Below are 24,810 nucleotides of genomic sequence, written 5' to 3'. Positions count from 1 at the left end.
CTTTTAGGGTGACAGAACGTCGTTAAACCAGTGTCAGTCTGTAGTGTGGGTATTCCTTAAAATACAAGACAAAACCTCATAATATTCTGAAATGAAGTAGACCGAGGCACCCAGCTTTCTATAACTAATGGATTGGACCCAGCAATCTGTCAGCTACTGCAGATCTTCCCCACTTCCCCCTCCCTCCAACATCCATTTCTAACCCCTGGAAAGTGATGCAATGGTGTGGGCCTTTGATAAACATGTCTAAAGCAACTTGAATTATAGGTATTTAGGAAGCTAATAATAATTGTTCTGTATCACAGGAATGATGTGACATAAAATATGTCTCCTTATGACAGAATACAGGATAGTATATCTGTATTATAGACAAATTTGGCTAACATTCTTTCACACTTGGAAACTGTACTTCAGTGAGTAAAGCTTTGTCATAAGAACAGTGATTGTACTGAGAAGGGATTTCTGTTGCCCCTTATGGAAATGAAGACCCAGTGCCAAACCTGCTTTGGGTGCCTGCACTAAGCTTTTGCATGTCTGATTTTAAGCTGATGTCAATTCTTCTGTTGCGGCTTCCAATGCTGGATCTGAATGGGGGAAATAGATCTCCAATGTTTATTTCACTATTAGAGAATGCTCAGTGTCTGTGCCCCATGTTCCTGTTTGAAACTGCAGGCCACAACCAGGTAGCCTTCATGGGGCGAGACAAATAATGGGAGGGGACTTGCTTGGAACAAGCACTCCTCACTTCTGGGGTCTTGGGATGGGAACACTGAATTAGCATACCCCATCTCCAAAATTAAGGCCATCTCACCTTGTCCTTGCATCTCTAAGAAATAACAGACATTGGTACAGGAAATCCAAAGCAGAAACATATAGTAACACCAGAGTTTGCAGATGTAATAAAAAACCAGAAAATTCCATTTAAAAGTAAAGTTCATATAAAGGGTATCTCCAACAATGTGAGATACCAAAATGGCCTCTGATCATTCTTATTTATTTTTTTCCTCCTCTGGGCTACTTCTCTGTTGCCTACATTGCCCTGTGCTGGGAAGATAGTCTGGTTTTCTTAGGCAACAAACTTTATTCAGCAGAAACAAAGAACACAAGACCTAGCGTAGGCCTTTCCTAGCAGAGGGAAGACAGTCTTAAGGCCAAACTACAAGTTATGTTTTCTGACAAGTCAGGGTTGAATTCCCTCAACCCAACTTGCTTTCCCTGCAGACGCACAGCAGTTGTGGGAAATGGCATTTTAAAGGACTGCAGGGGCCAGCTTTGGTTCATGACCACAGCATGGGGGGAGGAGGGCCTCCTACCTTTCTCCCACACCATGTTCCTCAGCTGAATTGGGCCTCTTTGGACTTTTAAAATGCCATTTCCCACCCCTGCTGTGTGTTTGCAGGAAAAGTGAATTGGGTCTGGGGAACCCAATGTATAGTTTGGCCACTGTTCTCTTAAATAACTATCAGTTTTGTATTATTCACTAACCCAGAATGATTTATTATTAGATTATCTAAAAAGTGTGGGATCCGAGAGTCTCTGTGGTTTACCTGGCAGGATGGGAAGTGTGCATGTAAAGAGGCTGTTTTTGCTCCCCGCACTGTACCTTTCTTCTAGCTTGCCATGCAGGTTATAGAACTGGCGGTAACGACGAAAGATCATGTACCTTCCTCCTCCTTTTGTCTTCACCTCAATCACAAACATCTGGAAAGGAAGAAGTCCTGACAACCAATTTCATTCATGAGCAGATCAGTGATAGGGAGCAAGGGGCCACAGTTTGGTGTTGCATGTAAGAAGCCCTGACATCTCCATTTAAGAGTCCCTGGTAACAAGGATAGGAAAGACCTCTCTGATCCTGACAACCTGGAGAACTGCTGTCAGAGTAGATACTAGTGGGCTAGAGGCACCATGAACTTTACCTGGCATAAGGTATCTTCCTGTATCCTTAACATGAGCCAGAAAGATAAAAAAAAATAGAAATGTTCTATGTTATTATTTCAGTGGGGTTTTTTTTAATGCCGCCTCTCCAGAGTCTCCTTATGGCAGCTTATATTTAAACCTGGGATCCTTTACCTATTACACACATTAACTAGCTCAGTAAAACTAAGGAGACTGCCAAATACTGTTTTTTATTTATTCTTTCCTGCAACATATTTTTATTTATATTGCACCTAATTTCTTTATCTCCCCACCAGGAGTAGGCTGTCTTAAGAGCACAACTGATGCATGGGAGTATACCAGGACATGTGGTTCAATAAGTATGAGGGCCCTAGGCCATAGGGTTTTAATAGCAGCAATCAGCATTTTGAATTGAACCCAGGACACTAGAGTTATATGTTCCAAGCCGCTGATCCCACACAGGACTCTTGCTGCCACATTTTGTTCCAGCTGAAGATGAGAAATCTTCATAGGCAGCTTGTGGAGAACATGTTACACTAGTCCAATGGTAGTATGGATGAGCATAGATAGGCTGGCAGAGTTTAAACTGAGGTCCCAGCTTATAAACTAGATGCAACTGCAACAAGACACTCCTAGCTGCAGGGCCAACCTGTTTTTCTACCATTGAGACTAGGTCCAAGAGCATTCCCAAGCTCTTAACTTCTCTACTAAAGAAAGCTCAACCACATCTAAAGCTGGTAAATCTGTGTCAGCCAAGCAATCTGCCTTCGCAGCCAATGACACCTTCATCTTGTCTGAATTAAGATTCAATTTGCTCATCCTCAGCCATTTGATCACAGCTCTGGACGCAGTGCAGGATTTTTACAGCTGCTTTCAGAGGCTTAGATAATGAGATGTTAAGCTGGGTGCCATCCACATATTACAGACAGCCCATGCTGAAGCACCTGATGATCTCAACTAAATGTTCTAACATAAAGGTTAAAGAGCATTAGGAATAAAAAGGATCCTTTGGGACCCCAAACATCAGGTCCTAACTATCTGATTCTGCCTCTTCTACAGCTGTCTGTCAACAAGGAAAGAATAAAAACAACAGAGGGTTTTATCCCAAGTATTGATTGTAGTCAAGCCACCAAAATATCAGGGTTGGCTGTATCAAGTGCTGCTGATAGATCAACCACAATCAATAGATATTGATTGCCCTTATCAAATCCAGTTATGGTTTGCCCTGTTAGGAATGGGATCACAGTTAAAGTTTACATAGTTAAATCTCAACCTGTTTTCTGCATTTCATGGCCTTCTGACATGTGAGTTTGCATATGTAAGTGTTCTACAGATTTATTTTTATTTTACTTTGTTTATACCCTGCCTTTCTCCCCAATGGGGACCCAAAGCAGCTTACATCATTCTCTTCTCCTCCAGATGACCTACTCCATGTATCTGATGAAGTAGGCTCTAGTCCACAAAAGTTTATGCTAGAATAAAAACTTGTGTGTGTGTGTGTTTTTAAAGGTGCTACTTTCCACTTATTCTCCTATTTATTCTTTAATGTGTGGCTTTCTCTGTGCATGCTAAAGCAGAAATTGCTGTTAGTTCTTCCTTTGACCATGAATGTCAGAAGAGGGATTTTGAAGATTTGCTAGCACCCCAAAGAATCTAACAGATATGGGTGCTCTTGCTTGAACACTTACAGAAAATGTTAGCATTTATGGTGAAATCTATCCAATGTTGTAATTTCCCATTTGGAATATCCTTTTTTTGAAACTATTAAACAAGATTTGCTAATTCTTAAAGCATGCACTTTCTGCATTGCCAGCCTCCCCATCCTCTGAGTGATACAGAACAGCATGCACGAGGAAAGTCCTTCTCTTACATAGTAACTGGAGAAGCCTCTTTTCTCTTCGATGTCTGCAATAGTCGCAGAAATAGGAACGTCATCTGGAAGCTGGTCATAGTCACTGAAAGATAAGGGGAAAGGTTATTCTTGTGATGACAAAGATTATGATGAAATAGCATTTTTCTCTGCCTACTTTTAAATTAAAATTAATATTTATTTATTTATTTTATTCATTCAAAACTTTATGTTAGGCTGCCTGTCCAACCAGCTTAGGATCCACAAGGCAGTAAAAAAATCAAAATCATTAAAGCAAGCTTTAAAATGGATAGTATAAAAATAATTCAAAACAACAATTAAACAAAACACAGGTACAGTTAAAATGCACACACAGAAAAAGTGGCTTACAAATACTATATAAAAACACAATAGCCCTTTGCAGTTGTGTTCTCCCATTCATGTGAACTGGAAGCCCACCAGCCATGCATTTTGGAGCACGATACATGCAGTAATTTTGTGTAAATTGGACAACATGTGGATATTCCATGCAGGTAGAGCTTTCATTCACATCAACCAGAACCCTGATAGTTCGCACAAATGTAAGCTGTACCTGCATGGAAAATCCGTACATTGCCTAATTTATAAGGCAACAACCATGCATATTGGGCAAATCATGCAGATCCTCATACTCCTGATATAGATGGCTGCCAGGCTCCTGATTCATGTGACTGGAACAGAACATATGCATAGTTCTTACAGAAATCCAATAACCATTTTGTAAAACAGATTCAGAAAAAGAACGTCATAATTTAAACAACTGTCTCGCAGGTTTGCCTACATAATAAATAGTTTCACTTTTTAAAGGGAATTCCACAAGACTGAAATGGCCCTGGACTGTCCCCATGACATTATTTAGTATGGGACAGAAACTTGTGAAAAGTCCATTCACAAAGACCAACGCAGGTGGATGAATTTGCTAATACAGGGAGACATGTTCCCTATGCTGGGCCCTGGCCCAGAAGGGGAGTGAAACTGACAGAGCCTTCTGGGAGCCAAAGTGGAAATAAACAATCCTCCTGAGCAGCAATATTTGCAAGCTCTGTAGAGAGGGGAAATTGACAAAGCCTTGATCTGTCTTTTAGAATTCATCTTCCCAGTTAACATTGTGCCTCTCTTCACTTGAGCGTCCTTGTGAAATTTGTCTCGTTGATAGATACTCTTAGTTCTTGACATGAAGTGATGTCAATTTTGGGGGGTGGGGGTATTGTGGCTATGGTCTTGTTGTCCAGTAAGTAAAGTCAAAAAGTACTGAGAAGATAACACATCTGATCCAGGGCTTCATTTGTGCCAGAAAACTGAATCCTGGTACATTTGAAGGAAAATGCCTCTAATAGTCTAAGCACTAGCAGAGTTTGTTTTAAGGACCTGCTCAGTTATGGCACCAAAATTATGGAATTCTCTCCTCAGGAAGATTCATCTGTCCACCACTATCACTGTCTTCCACCAGCAGGTGAAGACTTTTCTCTTTTGTTTGGTGTTCCCTCACTGAGCCATCCTCCCGTTTATGGCCGTTTCCACACAGCCAGTTGTCCCTGCCCTTTGCCCACTTTTTGTGTGCGTTTTGCTGAGTTGCTTTGAAAAGCCTCCGCACACTTTTACCTTGTCGTTTGGGAGGGGAGGTTGGGCACTTTCATCATTGTCTTTTGCCTCTCTTTCAAATGTCTTTTTTTGCTCTGCACATGTGTGATTGCATGCTGAGAGCTTTGAGGGAGGAGCTGGGCTGTGATTGGATAATTCCTCACAGCACTTTAACCATTCAAATGCCCAAGAACACAGAAGAAGACTCCATCAGCCCATGCCAATAGAAAAGACCAGGGAAAGTGCGGTCCCAGAAAAGACACCGAAATAATGGAAACCAAGCAGCCTGCAAACATTTTGTAAACAGAGACGTCTGGAATCCTGGGGAAAAGCCGACAGCTTCCATAAGTGGATCATCCCTATAAGGACATGTGGAAACAGCTTATGTGTTGTGTTTCTAAAGCTGGTTTTAGTATGTTTGATTGTTCACAATCTTGGGGACTCTAAAGTGGCTGGAAAGGCAGCATAATAATAAAAAAATAAAAATAAATTTTCTACCCCCAATGAACAAGTTCAACCTATCCCTTCCACACTCCCTTAAAGAAAAATGGTAGAAATTGCATGCTACTACCATGCCATTGCCATTACTAAAGTTTATATTGGAATCCAGTACCCAGATAGGCCCTGTTTACTTTCAACACAGTTCCTATGATAATACAAGACTACTTTCACTGTCTCACTTGCTCATTCCAAGATGCAAAGGAGAGAACGAGAGAGTCTGGCAAGGTATGGAATGGTGCAACTTTTTGAAAAAAGGAAACTCAGTGCAAATGCAGCATTCTCTTGCCATTGTTTTTGAGCCAATGGCAAGAGAAGAAATAACCAGCAGGAAGATTTTAAGGGACTCACCTCTCATCTCGCAGCTGCTTAGGAAGAGACATTCCTTCAGATACCTCAAGAGACAAATTGGGATGGAGATAGACGTTTCCCTGATCTATAGCTTCAGGTGCAAAGCAGTTTTCTCTGCTCTGAAATATGCACCGTGAATTCTCTGCAGGGCTTCAGTGATTTCCACCTTCCTGAATGCTTTTGTTTTCTGGCAATGGCCCTCCCCCCTCTGATTGAGGAAGTGCTGCTGCTGAAAGAAAGGCCTTTTGAAACAGAGAGGGAGGTTGCATGACATGCGCCTGAGTCAAAAGCACTGTGCTCTGTTTAAAAACAAACCAACTGTAAAGCAGCTGTGAGTGGAACAGGATGAGATTTAGGCTCCCAAAAGTCCAAAAGACAGGCCCTGCTGTCCATTTTGTACACATGTAAATGATTCAGAAGTGTCAGGTAGTGAGCAGATTTTGGCCCAGAAAGAACCCTGGAGTAAGAGTAGCCCAAAGCAACCTCACTAAACTTGATAGTGAGGCTGATAGAAAATGAAATTCAGCTAGTATAGATAGTAGTGTTTCAAACAGGGATGATGAAACTTCAGAAATTTAAAATGAGCATAGAGTAACCATCTCTGTCCCCCAAATAGCTGACACTAGAGACATGTTGAAGTTCCAAGTTCAAGAGATGGCTGATCCTAGGAAGAGTGTATGAGCCCTACAGCAGCTGTTAGAGATCTCTTCGCTCAGGATCCTACTCTTAGGTTCACACAGCAGAGACAGGTGTGTTCAAAACAAGATCCATTTATGGGAAGATACAGGGATAGGAGCAACTGGTTTCAGGACCAAGGAACTTTTGCAGTCTATACTTCTAGCTCACAAACGGAACTAATTAAGCAGAGATTCCACCCCATGAGACTAAACCAATGCACACAAATATCAGAGTAGTGGTGGGGGACTCCTGTTCCATTGTAATGTACACAATAAATACACTACAGCACATGTTTGTCACCCAAGCTAAACTCTTCTGTTGGGATTTTAGGTCAAAATCTAGACTGGATGCTTTGGGGGGAGTTGTTCTTTGTCCATTTGAGCTGGATCTGGAGGCATACAACATCTGGTGTTCTTCAGAGGGCCTCTGTATGGCCCATGGTGACCTTCATATCTCAGGCTTGAAAACCAAGAAATGTAATCCAAGCAATAAATACCATTTTTCTAAGCAGAGGACTGTTCCACTTCTAAGCTGCTGAGACATAAATTGTCTATTGTCTATTGGTTGCCAGTACTAAAGAAAGCTGTATCTGATAGGTCTGTATGAGAGAGAGGTAGGGTACTCTGCATAGCAGTGATCCTCCATGCACCATGCAGTCCAGGTGCAGAAGCTGGAAGGAACAGCTGTGCTACCTTCTCTGTTTAGAAACAAGGGAGTAATACAGATTTCTTGTGCCTGCTTCATTGCTGTAGCTACTGAGTGATGACATGACTCCTGCAGAGCATGATCACACAGAAGAAAAGAGAAGGAAGTGATGAGCATGGAGTTCTTGGTCAATGCTGTAGCCACATTACAGCATAATGTGGCTTGATCTCCTCCACATATAACTGTCATTTCAAACACACCCTACTTCACCTTTTCCATGGCTGTAGGTCTTTCTTCTCATCCTGCAAATAATTTTTTTTAACGTTTTATGCGTGTTTACTGATTCACCAATCCCCATCAATAAACTTGTTTTCTTTCTCTCCTTGTATAACCTCCTAGATACATCAGACAGCTATATTCATCTTAAACACTTTTTACCAACAAAAAGATTCCTAACCCCCAATGCAAATAACTTTATATTGATTCCAGTGGCAAAATATATAGGGGCAATAATTAAACATCAGAGACATGATATCAGGTAAGATTCTTCCCATTTTAATTTTAATTTTTGCTTCAGGCAAGAGCCGTATGAGCAGTACTAGATAAATATTGATTCCAGTGGAAAAAATGTTGGAACAATTATTGGAAAATATTGGAAATGAAGACTAGCATGGGGCTACCAAAAGAAAGCAAAGAGAAAAGCAAAATATAAGCACTGCAAGCAGAGGGGTAACATTGAGGACACGACCCAAGGGGAAACTTTATTGCACAAGAGAAAGTCTCAGGAAGCATTGAGTCTCTCCTGGATCACTGAGGAGATTCAGATTTCATAACAATGTTCTTTCAAGTTTCCTTTTCGCTAATCAGAGGAAGCAGAGAAGTGCCCATCAGTCTTTTTTGTCCTCATGTTTCCCATTCATAAGCAGTAATGTAGTGATAAATAAGTAATTATATTATAATAGGAGCTTATCAGCCCATTCAGAGTTGATGTAATATTAAAGATTACCCTGTTGGATTCCTGTGTGGATAGCAGGTTCAGTTTTGTAGGGGGGAAATTACAGAAAGACAAAACAAGAACCTCTCCTCAATCAATCCACCGATCATGCCCCTGAGTGTGAAATGGGACAGGGGCATGTCCATTCAAGGAAAGAACGGGTCATGTGGGCTGCTCTTTGCAAGTTCACAGCCTGGACTGACATCAGAGGTGGTGCCATAGCCCACACCTCAGCCCACAGATGCTGAAGCCTTTGGCCCCTATAAGTACTGAACTTGGGATTTCCAACACAACTACCAGGAGGGACTGTGGTTTAGAGGTAAAGCATATACTTCGCGTGCAGAAGGTCCCAAGTTCAAACCCGGGCATCTCAAGTTAAAAGTATCAGGTAGTAGGTGAAAGACCTCCGCCCAAGACCTGGAGAGCCACTGCCCGTCTGAGTAGACAATACTGACCTTGATGGACCAAGGATCTGATTCAGCATACATTAGTAGTCATGCCCCTTCTCCTTACTGAAAGGGCAGTTTATGAATATGGGATATCATAAACCCCTTTTTCCTCATGTGCCTTAAGCACAGAACAGATGCCAACCCTGAGTGGAGTTGTAAAATTACCAGAAAGTATGTCAGATTGACTAACTGCCTCTCCATGGCCTGGGCAAGCACTTAAGTGAAACAAAGAGGTCTTCTGGGAGTTTCTGCTTGATCTCACCAATACCCCTCCACCTTTCCTCACCCACCTTCCAAAGTAAGGCTATTCAGGGACCTGATAAGCCCTTCCCATTCAGCAATCATGGGACATCAAGCACCCTTCTCACCAGCAGTTCCTCCCAGATATATATAAATCAAGCCTTTCCCAGTTTATTGTTTCACCTCTGGATAAGCCATCAAGCTATTGTTTAGGGGGCAGAAGAGGTAATCCTGCCCCAGAATATATTTTGCTCTATAATTAGGCTGCCCTCAGCCATGTGCTGTGTGTGTGTGTTCCTTGGATCCATATGCACACCCTTAGAGGAGTGTCTTAGCCTCCTTCTTCTTGCTGTGAAGTGCTGGCTGCTCACACTGCTGCCTCTGAGGACATCCTCTATCTCTCCTAGACTGGTAAATATCACCCTACCCTGAATTTCTCTCCCTCTTCCTCCTTGATTTTCTAGTTGCCCCTGTGTGTATGCTGTGTGTATTCTGTGCAATTGCTCCTTTACTGCTCCTTTAATAAAAAACATTTCTGGTTCATTCAGAGAGTTCTCTAAGGGGAACAATCCTGGTATACATTTGGTGGAGATCTCCATTACCCCCTCTTGCTGCATCTCCTTGAATGCTAATTCCCCCAACTCACCCCCCCTTATTTAGGGTAACACTTGAAGCAGTTTCATTGTATTCTAAGTTATGGGGGGGGGGGGTGACTCAGTGCTAGAGCATCTGCCCAGCATGCAGAAGTTCCCAGGTCCAAACCCTAGCACTTCCAGTTAAAAGTCTCAGGTAGAAGGTGATGAGAAAGGCCTCAACCTGAAACCCTGGAGATTCGGTGCTGGTCAGAGTAAATATCTTGGCCTTGATAGCCCTGTGGTCTGATTCAGTATAATTATTCACTCACTGGGCTATGCTAACATGATGAGAGAAGTTCTGGTCTTTCCTTTACCCCTGCTATTAGGACAGAGAGCTGCTGGATGAAAGGATCACTCCGGAGTTTTGTGTTTTGTTGCTTGTTTTGTTTGTCTTCCTGCAGTGGTGCTGACTGCACAGTCGTTGTGTAAACTGAGGAGGCAGAACCAGCATTGCTTTTCCTTTCTCTGGGGTATCTGTTAACAGAGTTTCCTGCCCGTAGCCTCCTGCTCCTTCCTCAGAAGACCCAAGGGATGTGATGGCACATCACCTTGAACAAAAGCAAAATCCAACATAAGTTATCTATGAGGAGAACACAGAGCATTTTTGCATGTCCCTTTATGCTAGACTCCCTTCCAGAAAAATTGCATCATACCTCGTTCCCTTCCTTCAAACCCTCCTTCCATACCCTCATTTCCCTTTCTCATGGGCATGATGATGGGAGAACCACAAACAGCTCTCAATGATTCTTTTATCCAGAGGAGTTAGCCGTGTTAGTCTGTAGTAGCAAAATCAAAAAGAGTCCAGTAGCACCTTTAAGACTAACCAATTTTATTTTATTGTAGCATAAGCTTTCGAGAATCAAGTTCTCTTCATCAGATGCCTGATCCGAACTGGTCAAATACAGAAGAGGAGGGGAGGGGAAAGAACAGGACATATATCACAAGAAGACAGAATGCAATTAGTGTGAAGGCAATCAAAACATTCCTTTGCTTGTAAATGTAAACATCTCCTTTTGGTGTGGAGTCAGTTTGCCGCAGTGAAGGTATACAATTCCTATGTAGTATAAGCCCTCGATAACCACAGCTCTCCCTGCCAGCTGCATCTGACAAAGAGAACTGTGGTCCCCGAAAGCCCACAGGCACTCAGGCTGAGATAATTGACAGACAAAGCCCACACCAGGCGTCTCTGGGCTCCCCCAGACCACGCCTCTGTAAAGGAAATCTGTTACCTGTGATAATGTGATAACCATTCATAGTCTCTATTCAGTCCCAGCTTGACAGAGTCAAATTTGCATATGAATTCCAATTCAGCAGCCTCCCGTTGGATTTTGTTTTTGAAGGGTTTCTGTTGAACCACAGCGACTTTTAAGTCTTTGGTGGAATGTCCTGGTAGATTGAAGTGTTCTCCCACTGGTTTTTGGACGTTTCCATTTCTAATGTCAGATTTGTGTCCATTTATTCTTTTGCGTAGAGGTTGGCTGGTTTGTCCAATGTACAGACTACATAGGAATTGTATACCTTCACTGCGGCAAACTGACTCCACACCAAAAGGAGATGTTTACATTTACAAGCAAAGGAATGTTTTGATTGCCTTCACACTAATTGCATTCTGTCTTCTTGTGATATATGTCCTGTTCTTTCCCCTCCCCTCCTCTTCTGTATTTGACCAGTTCGGATCAGGCATCTGATGAAGAGAACTTGATTCTCGAAAGCTTATGCTACAATAAAACAATGATTCTTTTAAAATCTGTAAATAGCAGCAGGGAGCCCCTCTTTGGATCAGGGGGCATGGGAGAATCAGGGGCTTAACCCTTTCTTGGATGCCATTGTGCTGTCAATTCCTTTTCTCCAGATCCGCTACTTGGTCCATGAATAAAACACGCAAGTACCATATCTCAGGACAAATAATGGCTTGGGGAGGTGGGCAGCTGAGATTGTGAAAATGGGAAGAGGAATTTTTCTGCCCCACCCCACTATAGCCAGAAACCAAACTGGAGCTGCCTGCAGCAGCTACGTATAGTAATAAAAAAATCTCTTCTTTGGCCATCTCCTCCAGCCTCGTCTCTACTGCAAGGGCCAGTAACATAAGAACATAAGAACATAAGCAAAGCCATGTTGGATCAGGCCAGTGGCCCATCCAGTCCAACATTCTGTCACACACAGTGGCTAGAAATCCAGTGCCATCTAAAGGACTGTCAGTGAGGCCAGGACACCAGAAGCCCTCCCACTGCCTTCCTTCCAGCACCAAGACAACAGAGCACCACCTCCCCACAAAGAGAATACCATCTATCTCCTGTGGCTAATAGCCACTGATGGACCTCTGCTCCATATATTTGTCCAGTCCCCTCTTGAAGCTGGCAATGCTTGTAGCTGCCACCACCTCCTGTGGCAACGAATTCCATGTGTTTATCACCCTTTGTGTAAAGTAGTATTTTCTTCTATCTGTTCTAACCCGACTGCTCAATAATTTCATAGAGTGCCCACGAGTTCTTGTATTGTGAGAAAGGGAGAAAAACACATCTTTCTCGACCTTCTCTAACCCGTGCATTATCTTGTAAACCTCTATCATGTCTCCCCTCAGTCGTCTTTTCTCCAGGCTAAAGAGCCCCAAGCGCCTCAATCTTTCCTCATAGGGAAAGTGTTCCAACCCTTTAATCATTTTAGTTGCCCTTCTCTGTACTTTTTCCAGTGCTATGATATCTTTTTTAAGGTGTGGCGACCAGAACTGTACACAGTACTCCAAATGAGGCCTCACCATCGATTTATACAGAGGCATTATGATACCGGCTGATTTGTTTTCAATCCCTTTCCTAATAACCCCTAGCATAGCATTAGCTTTTTTTATGGCAGTCGCACACTGTGCTGACGTTTTTAGTGAGTTATCTATCATGACTCCAAGATCTCTCTCTTGGTCAGTCTCCGCCAGTTCAGACCCCATCAACTTGTATTTATATTTTGGATTTTTGGTTCCAATGTGCATTACTTTGCACTTGGCTACATTGAACCTCATTTGCCACATGGATGCCCACTCTTCTAGCCTCGACAGATCCCTTTGGAGTGCCTCACAATCCTCTCTGGCTTTCACCACCCTGAACAATTTCGTGTCATCTGCAAATTTAGCCACTTCACTGCTTAATCCCAATTCCAAATCATTAATAAAAAGCCAAACTATGTCAAAATTCAGAGTAATAGATCAACAAAGAGCCAGTATAAGAATGTTCATTTGTGTAACTGAAAATACACTACTTAACATTACTGATAATTGCCATACGGATTAACAATCCATAAAGGTTCTGCTGCCCCAAAGCAGTTCCTTTATTAGGAAGAGTTTAGTTTGACCCTGAAAAGGCCTTTTTAGACAGAGCTTTTGCACTGAGAACTAGCTCAAAGATGGTGTGATGGAAACTGTAGAAAACATAAAAAGACAGGTGCACAAAACAAACTCAAGGGGGAAACAGTCCTGTTAGAGACATCTCACCTAAAGATACTAGTGACCATTGGAATCTGTCATGCATTCCAAACATTGTCCTCTTTTTCACAATAATGGGATTCCTTGCAGAATCTATAATGTACAAAGGGAATAATAAGAACGGTATATGTGTGTATGTTTTTTAAAAGCAGAGTCATTCTCTCTCTCAGCCTAATCTACATCATACTGAGGGTAAAATGTACTGGTGATATTGGTTAGTTGTTGTAGCAAAGCTGTACAGTCAGGAACACTTGGAATCATGTGTGGGGAAACACTCTCCATGCAAGTATCCTGCAACAGATAAAACTTACTTTTATTGAAGCTGATTCATATTCACTTGCATTCTTGCAACTGCAGAAGAAAAACAGAAACCTAATCTGAACAATGCATTCCGTATTACAAGTGGCCAGCTAATCCAGCTGCAAGTGAAGTGGGGAGTACGGTGTGCCTCCTGCAAACTTGCACAGGAGAACTCAGCAGCACTGTTTTGCTTCTTGCAAGACCAGCAGGAGAGAGAACAAAGGCACAGAAAGAGGAGGAGGAGACAGATAGAAGCTTCTAGCTCAGACAAAGAGACGCATCACACAAATAAATAGTCTGCTTCTAATGTAAAGGGGAAAAAAAGCATCCCCCAGTGTCCAGACATGCTGAGTCATCTCTATTTCAACAAAATGGAGGAGGAGACTGAAGTATGCTGTCCCAATCTCTTTAGAAGAGGGTGGGATTAAAATGTACTAAGCAAAAACCACATTGGCTGTCAATTCAGCTGAGAGCCATTCAATCCAATTTGACCTAGTCAGTACAGTTGCCAACCACCAGGTGGGGCCTGAAAATCTCCAAGAATTAATACTGATCAGACAACAACCATCAGTTCATCTGGAGAAAATGGCTGCTTTAGAGGGTGGGCTTTATGGCGATATACCCCAGTGAGGTCCTTCCCCAGGCTTCTCTCCTGCCTACAATGAACTTGGGACATACATAACTCAAGCAGGCCAGTAAATTGTGAGTCCTCCTCTGCAACAGCTGCCCAGCCACCTGTCAAACTGCCGAACTGAATGGCAGCATTGTGCAGATGCCAAACTGTCCAAAATGCTGTTTGGTTTGAATTACAAGCAAAATTGTCAAGACTGTCATGTGACAAAATGGACATAGCACACAAAGTAAGTTCAAAGGACTGCTGCAGTGTATGTGTTTATGAAGTTCTCAGTGTCCTGAGAGATGATGCCCACGCCCCCCCAGGCTGATCAGGGCTTCAAACCAGGGTTTCCCATTCCCAAATTTAATGCTGTAGCCAGTCATCACATCACCATGACAAATTAAGAAATTGCCTTCATTTGCATTGCTGTGGCCAACTTATTTCTACTATGGCTTTAAAAGCTTTAGAAGATTTTGTGAAATTCCAGGCAGGGCTATTTTGGTGTTTAGTTACATTCATTCTGCATAGATTCCATATTAAGAGAAGAGGTGGCTTGGCTTGGCAGACATTGGCAGTGAAGCTATACCAATGAGAGCAGAATGCACTGAAGAGTAAAGGGGGGGGGGCATTATCAGGAGAGCTTTTAAAAGCAAGAAGAGCCCTGTTGGTTCTGGCCAGTGTTTGTGAATTTTACATCCCAATGGGAATCCAATGTGGCTTGCAACATCCTTTCCTTCATTTTATCCTCACAACAACCCTGTGAGGTAGGTCAGTGTGAGAGCAGATGACTGGCCCAAGGTCAGCATCCTTCCATAGAAGAGTAGGGATTCAAACCTGGGTCTTCCAGATCCTAGTCCAACACTCTGTCCACCCCACTTTGGCTGTGGTCCCATCTGCAATTGCTATTCAGAAGAGAGGGGCTATGGCTCAGGAACAGAGCATCTGCCTTGCAAGCAGATGGTGACAGGTTCAATTCCCAACATCTCTAGTGAAAAGGATCTAGTAGTGATGTGAAAGACCTCTAGCTGAGTCCATTAGCAGGAAGGGCAATCAGTACTTACCTTGATAGACCAATGTTCTGATGATTCTGTATAAAGTAGTTTCATCTATCCATCTTGTCTGGCATTCTGTTTCCCACAGAATGACAAAATGCTCCAGAAAGTCTAAAGCAGGAGTCAAAAGCCTCAGTTTGTTGTTGCCCGCCCCCCCTTGCCCCAACAATTGCTAGCTCTGATTATCAAAAAGTCATATCCTGGAAATTTAGTTGGTCTTTTAGGTGTTACTGGACCTGAATCTTGTTCTTCGACAGACCAACACGACTACCCAACTGAAACAGAAATTTTCTGCCTATAAATATCTTCCTGGCTGATAGCCTACTCTGTCCTCTCTGAATTAGTCTCCCCTGCCCCCTTTAAAGTCAGCTTCATCAAAAACAGTGAGAATGAAGAGGAAAATAAAGGGAGATAAAATGACAGTGGGAGGACATAATAGGCACAAAAAGGCTTTACTTTCTTGAAAATCAAGGGGAGAGTAAGATTCATCTTGAAAACTCTTTCCTTTTCTGCTGGAGTTTCCCCCAGCTTTGAATAAGGTGAGATTGAATAAAATCATATTAGAGGAGATAACAGTCTAAGCGCATTCCTGAAAAGCTGCCAGCCTGTGTGTCTCAGCTCCTCACTCTCTTTGGCAACACTTTGTTTGCTTTTGAAGAACAATTTGAGGACCCCTGGCCTTTACTTCAAAGGAAGGAACTGCTGCCAAGCATTAGGCCCTGGCAATGGAGAAACGAGAGTACCTTCCTATCAGCTCCTGTCATGTTCGCTTTTGACCACATCATTGGTGAGCATGTGGGGAATTTTCTGAAGGGACAATGTGAATCCCTGTGAGGTATTTTCACAAAGAACAGAGAAATATCTGAGGAAAGGGAGAACTAAGACCTGAACAGAATCAATCATGGTGCTGTTTTTGAAGCCACTTCAACTATTTTTTTTAAATCTCCCAAATAGATTGTCAAAAAAAACCCTGCTGTCCTGGGGGGCGGGGGATATGGCTCTATGAGGGGCAAGGGACCACAAGGTAGCTAGTGAGAAATAATTCTAACTGATCCAGGTCTCCCTCTTTTCCCCTTCTGCTGAATGTGACATTTTCCCCTGGCGCCTCACTCCAAAAACTGCTGCTAATTTTATGCCCAGGGCTCTGATACTGTGTAATTTGAGACTAACATCTCCTCCAAGCAGTCTGCCAGTCAAGGCACATACACCCTGTGGCACTGCTGAGACATTAGGGGAGGGAGGAAAGACATAAGGCAAATGTCTAAGCTCACAAGAGGATGTTTAGATGACTTCTGCCCCTGCCTAGATTTCCTTCTCCCCCCTTGCTGTGCCCTTTGACTACAACAAACTGGGATAATCAGCAAAGTGGTCTTATTAACTTTGCCTTTCTGAATCTGTCCAAAGTCTAAAGATGCTTCAAGGTTGAGGGGCATTCCTTTATCATTCCTTGTATAAAGGAATGAAAGTTACCCACAAGGATCATCTCTGGCTGGAGATATGCAATCATGAAAAGTGGTTCGAAACAAGTATCTCTCCAAGGTACACATACATATTTGTTTGTCCCAGCCTGTCACATCTGATCAAGCAGGTTTTTGCACTTTCAAAGCACTTCCAAATAAAAATCCTGCTAGACCAGTTTACTGTGAATAAAATTGGGATGAATGTGCAATCCTGTTTTTGGACTACATTTGATTCTCTGATAAAATGATCATCTGTTTTGAAGTGATTTTTGGACACAAAGCGGATTCTATTCACTCTCCATTTTTCTACATCCAATCGTTTATAAAACAGTTTTCATTTGCAAAGTGCTTTACAGTCTTTATTTTGCTTGTCCTATCTGTGACCTTAAAAAAGGGGCCAAGGCTGAACAGTATGACTTGCCCTAAGCCACAGAATGACTCAGGGGCAGAGGCAAGGTTTAAAACCACATCTCCCAGACCCAAGCAACTTATTAGCTCCTGGACCCCAGACTGAAGAAAGCCCCATAAATTCTTTCTCAGAAGCCATTGTCTCTCTGCTCCCAGAGTGGCTTGACTAAAACCACCACCACCACTGTTTAAGAGGAAGAAAAGCGATCACTCATCATTAATAGATGACTGTTATCAGAGCTGTTCAGAGCCTGTTCTCAATTTAATCAAAACTTTGCACCAAAAATACTTAAATCACTCCAACTTGTTCTTCGTCCCCATCCTGTCTGCAAAATGGTTCTTTCTTAATCAGTCTCTTTTGATTTAGTTTAATTGGGCTGAAAGCACTGCTGGTTAAGAGGCTGGAATGAGTTGATCAACGTGGGCAGGATAGTTCTACTTGCTACCAGGAAGGCACTCTTGCTTCAATTCTCCTCACACAATCTGAAGGTCTTTGGGTTTGGGGCAGGTAAAGCTGGAGTTCTTCAAGTAATAAAGGCAAGGCAGATGAAGGCCTGAGATGAGCTTACTTGTATCTCCAATAATTAGGATCAGGGTGGCCGATGCCTAGAGAAGAAATAAATGCTTGTCCAAGCAAGACTGGGGATTATGAAGGTTCAGTTCATTTAGAGCCCCTAGAAATTCATCTGTAGTTTGGATACATCTCATGATTCAGGACTCCTGAATCTTGGTGATCCTTTGAGAACATTGGAATTTTGAGAAAGTGTATTGGGCACCACCACAAAAGCTGCCACAGGGATGGGACCAATCATGAAATGGCAGCGAAGGGAGCAGAGGCAATCACAAATTTTTGGGAAGTTCCAAGTAATAATGATCTCTTGCAATGGAGGCAGCTGCTAATGAGTGGGTGCTCTGTGCAGATGCAAAAGCAGTTTCTCCTGGGCTCTTCTAAAGCACCTTCTGCTCCAAGGAAGAAGCCAGTATCAGCTGTTTGGTTTTGAGAAAGACTCCATTTCCAGAGAAAGGGGTTTGCCTCCTGCACAACTACAGAAAGAAATATAAGAATGTCTGTGTCTAAGGCTAAGCCGAGAGAGCACAGCTATGTCACTACTTCCAGGGATAAGCTAAATGTTTTTCTAGTCAATCAGCTGGTAGGAAGCAAAGTTTCCTGGGTTTTTTTCCCTGTTCCATTCAAGAGTCTTTGGATTTTATCCCCAAGAAACAAGAAACAAGTAGACATTAAGAAATACATTAGCTAGTGCGCACTCCTAACTGTCATGTTTAACTATCACTGGCTTAGCGTCACTCAAGCAGAGAAACTGCCTGTAGAGGAGTAGATAGTTCATCACTCTGCCTCACATAGCATAGGACTAGACTATAAGAATCCTGGTGAGAAGGGTTGTTGGTTAGTTCAGTCTGTAGATTTGGTATGCCATACGGTTTAGTATACCTCTTAAGCAGAGAGCTTGTTGGTAATTGCCTGATACCAGTGTAGGTTTCTGAACCAAGAGGACATGTGTACCAGACAGTGGCAATCCTAAGAGGAGTGGCAGACTGGACTCTTATTCTATTCAGACATCCTGTACCCCTTGGCTTAGCCAAGAGGAGTGATTTATGACTCAGCTGCTGACTGGTCAACACCCTCTCATAAATCAGAAAGCATGACACATGTAGGTCAAGTTCCTTCATGGCCTCTTTCTGCCAAGGGATGTGTCTGTCTGTGTATTTGCTGTGGCTCCCACATGTTGGCTTTTCTCTGCTTTGGGTTCCAAAATGGATTTTTTTGGAGCACCCACATGATGCCGCATTTTAATTGTCCTGTTTCTGGGTTTTCCCATCCTCAATATGTTCTTCCTCAAACCCTCTTTTTGGTCCTTTTCTGCACCCATGGAGCTTTCCTCACACACAGCCTAGCCCAATTTCCCCAACCCATGACAGGCAACTGTTTCTAGTTTGCACTTTTCTCTTCCAGTCAGCCTCTGATTCACCCCGTCCCCAGTCTTCTGACTATTTATATGTCATATTTTTATCCTATCGTTCCTCCAAGAAGCTCAGGGCAGTATACATGGTTCTTCTCCCTTGTCTCACAAAAATCCTGTGAGATAGGTTAGGCTAAGAGAGGGGGTGACCTGGCCAAGGTTACCTAAGGAGCATGACAGCAGAACGGGAGTCTGAACTCAGGTTTCCCTGGTCCTAGTCCAACACCCTAACCACTACGCCTCTCTGCCTCTGCTTCATCATTCAAGTTAATTATTTGTAGTCTATACTCTTATTCCAAACTTTCATACAGCCCCGAGAACCCCTTACAAGTTGCCTGTTCATTCCTATAGCATTAGTATCGTGCCTTTCACAATGCAATCCTCAGCATGCATGCTCAGAAGTAAGTCCAACTGAGGACAATGGGAGTCTCTCTACACAAGACATCTTACACAGAATGCTCAAGTGACTTACTTTCTGTATGGCCTTATAGTCAAGTGTACTCTGTCTCCCTAGAAGTGTGTGTGCATCCACAATGGGAGAACAAGTGTAAGGTGATCTTTCACTTGAGCATCCCCGTGTAAGATGTCTTGTGGAGAGAGACTCTGGGACTTGCTTCCTAGTAAAAGTGTTTAGGACTGCAGACTCAATCTTCTTCCTGTTTTGTAGCACTAGATGCATGGGCAGCATTGGGGAAAGGAAGAATGTAAGAAATCTAGAATTGCCTCTTGTATTTAGATGTGTTCAAGGTCACATTTCCCATAAAAACATATGCTTGTTGTTGTTGCAACAAAATATGTACTCCTAGTACAGTAATTAAGGCAGCCTTATTTTGAAGCCTAACATCTCTCTAAAAAATCTATTGCATCATGTGCCAAAATTAGCAGAAATGTAACAGTTCCTGATTTATAGTAAATTTCCAAATGTTCACAAATTTCCACAATCATTATCTCCTGTGTGCAAGTAGATCCAATAATGAGTTTGTTTATGTCAGTTGACCTGCCAACCATCAGTTCACTAAGCACATTTCACTGCACTATTTTCATATAATAGATTGAAATATCAAGGCAATTTTGGAGTTGCTAAACACATCCTACACTACCAAATAAGTTCATTTTTGAACATTATAGGCCCTTTGGAGGGGGTGGCAATTTACCTGATTGCCTCTTTGTCTCTGTACCACTTACTTAAATCATGGTTTGTTTAACAACCTATGTTAGACTACAACACATAAGTAACCAACCAAGGTGGTGCATAAATCCTGATTTATGTGCTGCTTGCTTTCTGTTTGTCTCACAGTAGGGAAAATATCCTTCTTATACTGCCATCTCTGTGAACAGGTAGTTGCAAGGGTCCAGTGTTACTAGGACAGCCCACAGCCTAGAAAATAAGTGTCCTTTGCCTTTAATAGAAGCTTTATGGGCTGTTATTTACCAGGTGAGGTTACCTCCATGGCAAAAAAGCTTCACCTGCTCATTTCTGCGCATCAAGCCTCCATTAAAGGGACAGGACATTATTTTCTAGGCGTGTGAGCAATCCTAGCAAGCAGTGGCCATTCACAACCAACTACAGTTGCCAAGCCACAGCTGGCATCCCCAGGGGCAGTTAAGGGGTGGAGATTGTTCTCAGCATTCCAGAAGTGCTCAGAGGCTTCACAAGGTTGGGACCCCTGGTTTTATCATGATGCTTGAAAATCAATAACCTGACCGCAAACCTCTGCAAATACACCTTTACTCGGCTCCTCTGGTTACTCCATAGTGGTGGAGAGTACCATCAAGTTATAGCTGAGTTATGGCAACCCCTGCTGGAGTTTTCATGGCAAGAGACTAACAGAGGTGGTTTGTCATTGCCTGACTCTGCTACCCTCATCTTCCTTGGAGGTCTCCCATCCATTTTACTAACCACAGCCAACCTGGCTTAACTGCCAAGATCGGGCTTGCCTGGGCAATCCAGGTCAGGGCAATCAGTCCATATCTGATTTAAAAGAAGAAGAATGAAACTTCTCAGGAAAACTAATGACTTTGCTTTAGATCAGACTTTGCATTACAGCCTCCAGTTAATTAGGGTTGCCAACTCCAGGTAGGTAATACCTGGAGATTTGTGGGTAAAGCTTGGTGAAGGTGGGGTTTGGGGAGGAACCGTAGCAGGATATGATGCCATAAAGTCCACCCTCCAAAGCAAGCAAGCAAACAAACATTTTATTTTGACAATCCTTAGGAAAATGACAAATTCAGCAATAAATGAATATACACTAAAATACTTATACACATAGTACTGGTACAGTATGCTTAATGTGAATTATATTTTCAATGTTGATACAAATCCAAAAATCTATCTATTTTTTTACTGACTTTAATTTCATACTGAAATTAAAAGAAAGGGGCTCAAGCTCTGCCTGCAGAATCTGTGGTGCTCTGTATCATTTCTCTAGTGAAAAGGGTTTCCTAGCAAGACTGGGGGGGAAATTCTGCCTCAGATTTCAGTCACTGTCAGTTTCAGACAATAACTGTCAGATAAAACCCATGGACTTTATATAAATGCACTTCAAATGATTCTGCAGGCGGAAGTTAACACTGCAAGGTTTGGATTTCCAAAATGGTGTTAGATATGCATTCACAACATACTAACACCTGTCTGAATGTGGCCACAAGAGATATGAGGAAAGGATTTTTAAATGTGATTGGCAGCTTAACAGCTGCAATGTACAACAGATGTAAGATAACCATCTTCCTTAACCCACTGCCAAACAAATCCCTCCTGGATTGTGGAGAGAAGGCAGAGTCAAGCCCCTATTGAACAATTTACTACATCAAGCTGGTTCTTTTCAAGTGTTCTCTTCCCATTGTCTGGATTTGCAAAGGGAAAAAAAGCAGCTTGAATTTCCCTGCTATGCGCATCCTACCACCCTCCTATAAAGTGCAAATGATCCTTCTCATCCTACCAAAAAGCTCTATTACTCGGGTCTGAAGCACTGAACATCAGCTTTTAAAGGTGAGTTTTGCCTCTCCAAGCTCCTTTTAAGGAGCTATTAGTCTTATAGGTTCCTTAATCCCTCCAACTAAATTTATCAGCCGTTGATTGCAGCCAAGAGTTATGCTAAATTAAACTTTGGAATCCCTTGTAGCGTGTATCAGATGCACTCAAGGGAGGTGGAACTGTAAACCGTGAGTGTCCTAATTACAAGTTTCCAAGAGACTCTTCCTTCTCATCCAAGACTTTTTTCTCCTCTTTAAACCTGCTATAGCTCTGGTAGTTTTGGCATTACAACAAGACAATCCAGGGATTCTGCCTGCCACTCAAACCCCTACTGTGTCCAACAGGTGCGTAAGCAATGTATCTGGACATGAGCATGCCAGGCCTAGAGTGTGGTTTGATCTACCTTTTTAATGTGCACATATCTGTGATCTGCAGGTATACCTCTGTGATCTCTCTCAGCATCCGACCATCTATGTTGCATGTCTGTGTATATGTGTGTCTGTCCCCATGCTACATTTATATATCTCTCTCTCTACTCCCTATCACTCACATCCAAGGCCTTTCCTCATATTATGCAGGATAAAACTATATGGGATGTTCCATAATCTTCCATATTTTTAAGACTTATTTCCCAAATGTAATCATTTGCCATCACTTTGTGTGTGTTAGCTAACACCTTGAATTGAGCATGATTACTGATGAGTAGCCAATGGAGTGACTGCAGAAAGGGAGTAATATGCATGCACTGCCTAACTCCTGATAATAATTGAGTTGCGGCATTCTGCACCAACTGGAACCTTTGTGCTGACTTTGAGGGAAGACCTATGCAGAGTGCATTATAGTAGTCTAGTCTCAACGTTACCATAGAGTGGATCTAAGTGGTCAAAGTAGAAGGCCCTCTTCCTGGCTAGACTGAGTTGGAAGAAGGCATTTTTTGCACCTGCATTAAGTTGCTTCTCTAGCAGCAATGCTGAATCCAGTATAACTCCTAGGCTTTTAACTGAGTCTGTAAGCAACAACTGAACCCAAAAGTGGGGAACATAACGTACTTCAGTTACTAGACAGCAAGAATAAACTAACCTAATTTTTGTCCCACCTTTTCCCATGGAGCCTTAGAATCACAAACTTGTCTTTGCACTCCACAAGAAACCACTGAGGTAGGTTCAGCTGAAAGACAGAGACTGACCCAAGATCACTTAGGCTTACCATTCCCCCGCTGGGGGTGGGGGATCCCTTGCTCCCACCCTTCTGCCCCTGGCACCCACTTACTTGGCTGGCAGGGGGAGCGCTCCCCAGGGCGTGCCCCCCTAAGCAGCAGCACCCACCCACCCAGAGCTGCGCCACGTGCCCCGAGCCATGCCACATGCTCCTGCACCCACAGCGGGCCCGTTTTGGGGAGAATCATGCCCCGCAGGGCCCAATCCAGCCCTTGGTGAGTGCGGGAGCACTCCCAGCCAGCCTTTGACCCCCGCGCGATGACATTACTTCCAGAAGTGATGTCATCGTGCAAGCCAGGAGCATGTGCATGCGTGAAAAAGAAAAACCCCTGAGCGGCAAGGTGAGTGCCAGGCTCCCAATCTCACACCGGGGGAGTAAAGGGACCTGGCAACCCCCTGGTTTGGGCTCCAGGGGACCTGGCAACCCTAAGGTCACTCAATGAGCTTCCTAGGCAAATGGGGTTATGACGACTCCAAAGCTGGGATCCTATAACTGCTACACCAGCACCCCTACAGTCATTTAGGGCCTCAGGCCACTCCAGAAAATAAAAAGGGGGCAGTTAAAAGCCCCCTTTCATACCCAGAGCAGAGATGCCAAAAGGAAGAAGCAGTTTGATAAGACATGAAATAAATTAAGATCTGTTACAATATTGAGTGAAACACCTGTTTGCAAAAAAGTTCATCCTAAAAGCCAAGACCCTGCCGTGCCAGAGGCAGTGTGCCTCTTTATATCAGTTGGTGGGGGCACGGGCGGCAGGGTGCTGTCGCAGTCATCCTACTTGTGGGCCTCCAGGAGGCAGCTGGTCAGCTGCTGTCTAAAGAGGATACTGCACTGGATGGGCCTTTGGTCTGATCCAGCAGGACTCTTCAAATGTTCTCACCTTCGTTAGCTGAAATCATTTCAGATTCCAGCCACAAGCAATGGTTAGTGTCGTCAGTGTTTGTGACAATACAAGACAAATATTGTAGAAGGCTTGCAGAGATTCTTAAGACAATGTCTAATGCCTCAACGAGAGCAGGCAATCTCCAGGGAGGGGGGTTGCCACCTCCCACTGATCACCACCAGCATTGCCATCTCCAGGTTGGGAAATTCCTGGAGATTTAGGGGTGGAACCTAGGGAGGGTGGAGGTTGGGGAGCATTGGGACCTCAGCAAGGTATAATATGATAGAGTTAATTCTCCAAAGCAGCCATTTTCTCAAGGGGAACAGATTTCTGTAGTCTGGAGATCCGTTGTAATTCTGGGAGAAGTCCAGGCCTAGGGTTCCTAGTCCCCCAGTGGGGGGCAGGGGATGCCCCACTCCCAGGCTCTGCCCCCCGCTGTCTCTTACCTGGCTGATGTGGAGAAAGGTGCAGGGAATGGACCGGGGAGCTGAGAAGCATTCTCCCGCATGCCCCAGAGCCTTCGTTGTGATGCTTAAAATGAAGGGAAGCCCCCCCCCCAGACACCAGGGGGGATATTTTGCTTAAAATCAGCCAAT

The 24,810-nt window shown here is 43.3% G+C and overlaps 1 protein-coding gene across 7 annotated transcripts in view; it reads right to left on the bottom strand.

Moving 5' to 3' along the window:
• The window catches only part of NCF4 (neutrophil cytosolic factor 4), a 57,585-nt gene that overhangs the window by 16,606 nt on the left and 16,169 nt on the right, over positions 1–24,810 (bottom strand). For 2 of the 7 annotated variants that reach the window (XM_054988766.1, XM_054988765.1), the window contains exons 2-3: positions 3,767–3,851; positions 1,548–1,701 (exon numbers count right to left, since the gene is read on the bottom strand). In XM_054988766.1, the coding sequence (XP_054844741.1) occupies positions 1,548–1,701; positions 3,767–3,851 (239 nt within the window). Of the gene's footprint in view, positions 1–1,547; positions 1,702–3,766; positions 3,852–6,214; positions 6,392–13,333; positions 13,385–13,635; positions 13,676–15,301; positions 15,540–24,810 lie in introns of those variants that run through there. The other 5 variants (XM_054988770.1, XM_054988769.1, XM_054988771.1 and 2 more) reach the window with 5 other exon arrangements.

The sequence above is a fragment of the Eublepharis macularius genome, chromosome 9 (genome assembly GCF_028583425.1).
Source record: "Eublepharis macularius isolate TG4126 chromosome 9, MPM_Emac_v1.0, whole genome shotgun sequence".
NCBI classification, from domain to species: domain Eukaryota; kingdom Metazoa; phylum Chordata; class Lepidosauria; order Squamata; family Eublepharidae; genus Eublepharis; species Eublepharis macularius.
This window is presented reverse-complemented; position numbering and strand designations above follow the sequence as displayed.